General features: G+C 60.0%; 1 protein-coding gene across 1 annotated transcript in view; it reads right to left on the bottom strand.

Moving 5' to 3' along the window:
• Positions 1-9: 9 nt before the first annotated feature.
• The window catches only part of LOC102761958 (bile salt-activated lipase), a 4994-nt gene continuing 2540 nt past the window's right edge, over positions 10-2463 (bottom strand). The window contains exons 4-7 of the mRNA XM_015561765.1: positions 1966-2301; positions 1594-1797; positions 753-950; positions 10-254 (exon numbers count right to left, since the gene is read on the bottom strand). Of these exons, the coding sequence (XP_015417251.1) occupies positions 26-254; positions 753-950; positions 1594-1797; positions 1966-2301 (967 nt within the window). The 3' untranslated portion in view covers positions 10-25. The remainder of the gene's footprint in view (positions 255-752; positions 951-1593; positions 1798-1965; positions 2302-2463) is intronic.

Below are 2463 nucleotides of genomic sequence, written 5' to 3'. Positions count from 1 at the left end.
CTGCTCAGAGTCACCAAGGGGGGGCTCAGGGGATGGCCTCAGAGTCGTCCAAGGCGGGCACAGGACCAGCCACGTCTCCGTTCACGGTGGGCAGTGCCTGGTAGGTCTGGGTCCAGTACTGCAGGTAGCTGCTCCTCAGGTGCTGCTTCATGGACTGGCCGTCCATCTTGTTGTTAATCTCCAGGTAGTTGCCGTTTTCCTGGGTGTAAGGCTCCCATTGGGTGGGCACAGCCGAGTGGCCCTGGTTGGGGTCCCTGCAGATGAGGAAAAGGCCGTGTGGGGTCTGAGGGCTCACAGGAGGCTGGAGACCTCCATGCTGACCCGAACCTCCAGGGCCTCACTGTCTCCTGGACACGGGCTGGGCATGTGCGTGAACTGAGGCCCAGCCAGTACTCCCCCCCCTTAGTTTAACCCGCAATTAAAAATACTATTCCATTCATTTCAATGGAGAGTGAAAATGAGGAAGAGTCAGAGAGAGCAACATTGATGTGAGAGCGACATCCCCAACACGCCCACCAGGGCCGGGGTTTGAGCCCACAACTGAGGTACGTGCCCTTGATGGCAATCAAACCTGGGACCCTTCAGGACACTGTCCCAGGCTCTATCCACTGAGCCAAACCAGCCAGCGCCCTTCCAGTACATCCTATCCTCACACACAGGGGTACTGAGGCTCAGGGAGGTTAGGTGTAAGTGAGGTAACAGGCATGTGGGCCCAGGTGGCAGGAGGCCTGGCCCAGCCTCACCCGCCTTACCCAGTTCTGGCAAAGTTGGTCCAGTAGGCGATCATGGTCTGGGAGACAGTCCTGTCTTGGGCCCGGTAGCCAAGGGGGGTGGCGAAGGGCTTCCCAAACACGTACTGGAGGTCATCAGCGTGGTCGGCGCCCACCCATTTGGGGTAGACCGGCATGCGAGAGGGGTGGGAGAACAGGTAGGTGTAGGTCCGGGCACTCCTGAGGAGGGAGGGACACGGCCCAGGTTGGCAGGGAGCTCACCTGGGCTGCCCAGCCCAGAGCTGGGCCCTGGAGGGAGGCCCTGGGGAGAGCAGGAGGAGCCAGGAAATCCCCAGACTCAGGAGGGACCTGGATCCCTGCACCGGGGAAGGGAAGGCAGAGGGGTTGTGCGTTCTGTGTATTGAGGAGTCTTCCTTCATTTTTTCGGCAAATGAATTTTTGTTCTTCAACGGATGGTATCATTTTCTCTCCCTTCCGTGTCAGCATCCCTAACTTATGTTTGGTTTCACTGGAGGTTTACCAGGTGGCCACAGGCCAAAGTTGTTTTGCATGTTGGCAAACTCCAAACCCACAACAGAGATCATCATCTCTGTTCTGTCCCCCTCAGTGTGGGGGAGGGGAGTAGATAGCGGATGCTGCCAGGGGAGACCTGTGGGCTGAGGAGGGCCCTGTAAAGGCCCCTGAGCTGGGAGGTGAGGAGGGGCCTTCTCAAGTCTCATCAGGCCTGGGCAAGGCAGAGGGTGCAGGCACCGCTGGGACCCCATCACGGCTTTCCCGGCCCTCCCTGACCCCCTGAGCCGCCCACTGGGGAGGCCTCGCTGGGCAGGTCTATGACCCAGGCCTCCCCTGCCCCGGCCCTCACTTGGCGTTGGCTTTGTGCTGGGCCACGGCCATCTTCGTGGGCATCAGGAAGAGGACGTCTGTCTCAAACTCCACCACTGTCTTCTTCTTGGCCTCCTTGGAGGAGTCCTGGGCCCAGGGGGCCGTGTAGAAGTCAAAGGTGGCATTGGCACCTCTGGGCCCCTTAGCAATGGTGAAGCCACTGACCAGCTTGAAGAAGTCCTCCCTGAAGGGACAAGCCAAAACTTGTTCCTGGACCTGGGCCAGCGGTAGCATCCCCCACAAACCACCGTAAGGGGCCTGTGGATGGCCCGCTACACCGGCCAACAACCTTCTCCAGCTGAGCCCTCCCCAAGAGGCCCCCAGCACTGCCCTAGCCCTGAACCCTACTCACCCTGTGACGGTCAGCAAGGCCACGTTGATGGCTGGCAAGTCAATGCTGGCAAAGATGTGGCCATCCATGTCGTTGGTGCCAGCGATGTAGTCGATGTCAGCCGCGTTGGCAAAAAGGTTGATGGGGTCGTCGGGGATGAAGTCTCCGTCCACGACAGGCATGAGGCCCAAATAGTACAGGAGTGGGTCTGCTTGTAGAGCAGGGGTCCTCACACCTTTCAGAGCCCCACTGCCAGACCCCAGGACCAGGGGGAGCCCCTTCCTCCTATGATCCAGACCAGGGTCCTCAGCCTGTCCCCTGACATGTAGCCTGGATAGTTCTAAGGCCTGGGCTGCCCTGCGGGTGTGGAGCAGCTTCCCTGGTCCCGTTAGAGGCCAGCACCCCCCAGTGTGGCAACCCAGACTGTGCAGATGCCACAGGCTCCCTGGGGCCAAACCATCCCGCTGACAGCCACTGGGTCTGAGGCCCCTAAAATTGGGTGCAAATGACTGGTTCTGT

This window comes from Myotis davidii, unplaced genomic scaffold (assembly GCF_000327345.1).
Source record: "Myotis davidii unplaced genomic scaffold, ASM32734v1 scaffold1297, whole genome shotgun sequence".
NCBI classification, from domain to species: domain Eukaryota; kingdom Metazoa; phylum Chordata; class Mammalia; order Chiroptera; family Vespertilionidae; genus Myotis; species Myotis davidii.
This window is presented reverse-complemented; position numbering and strand designations above follow the sequence as displayed.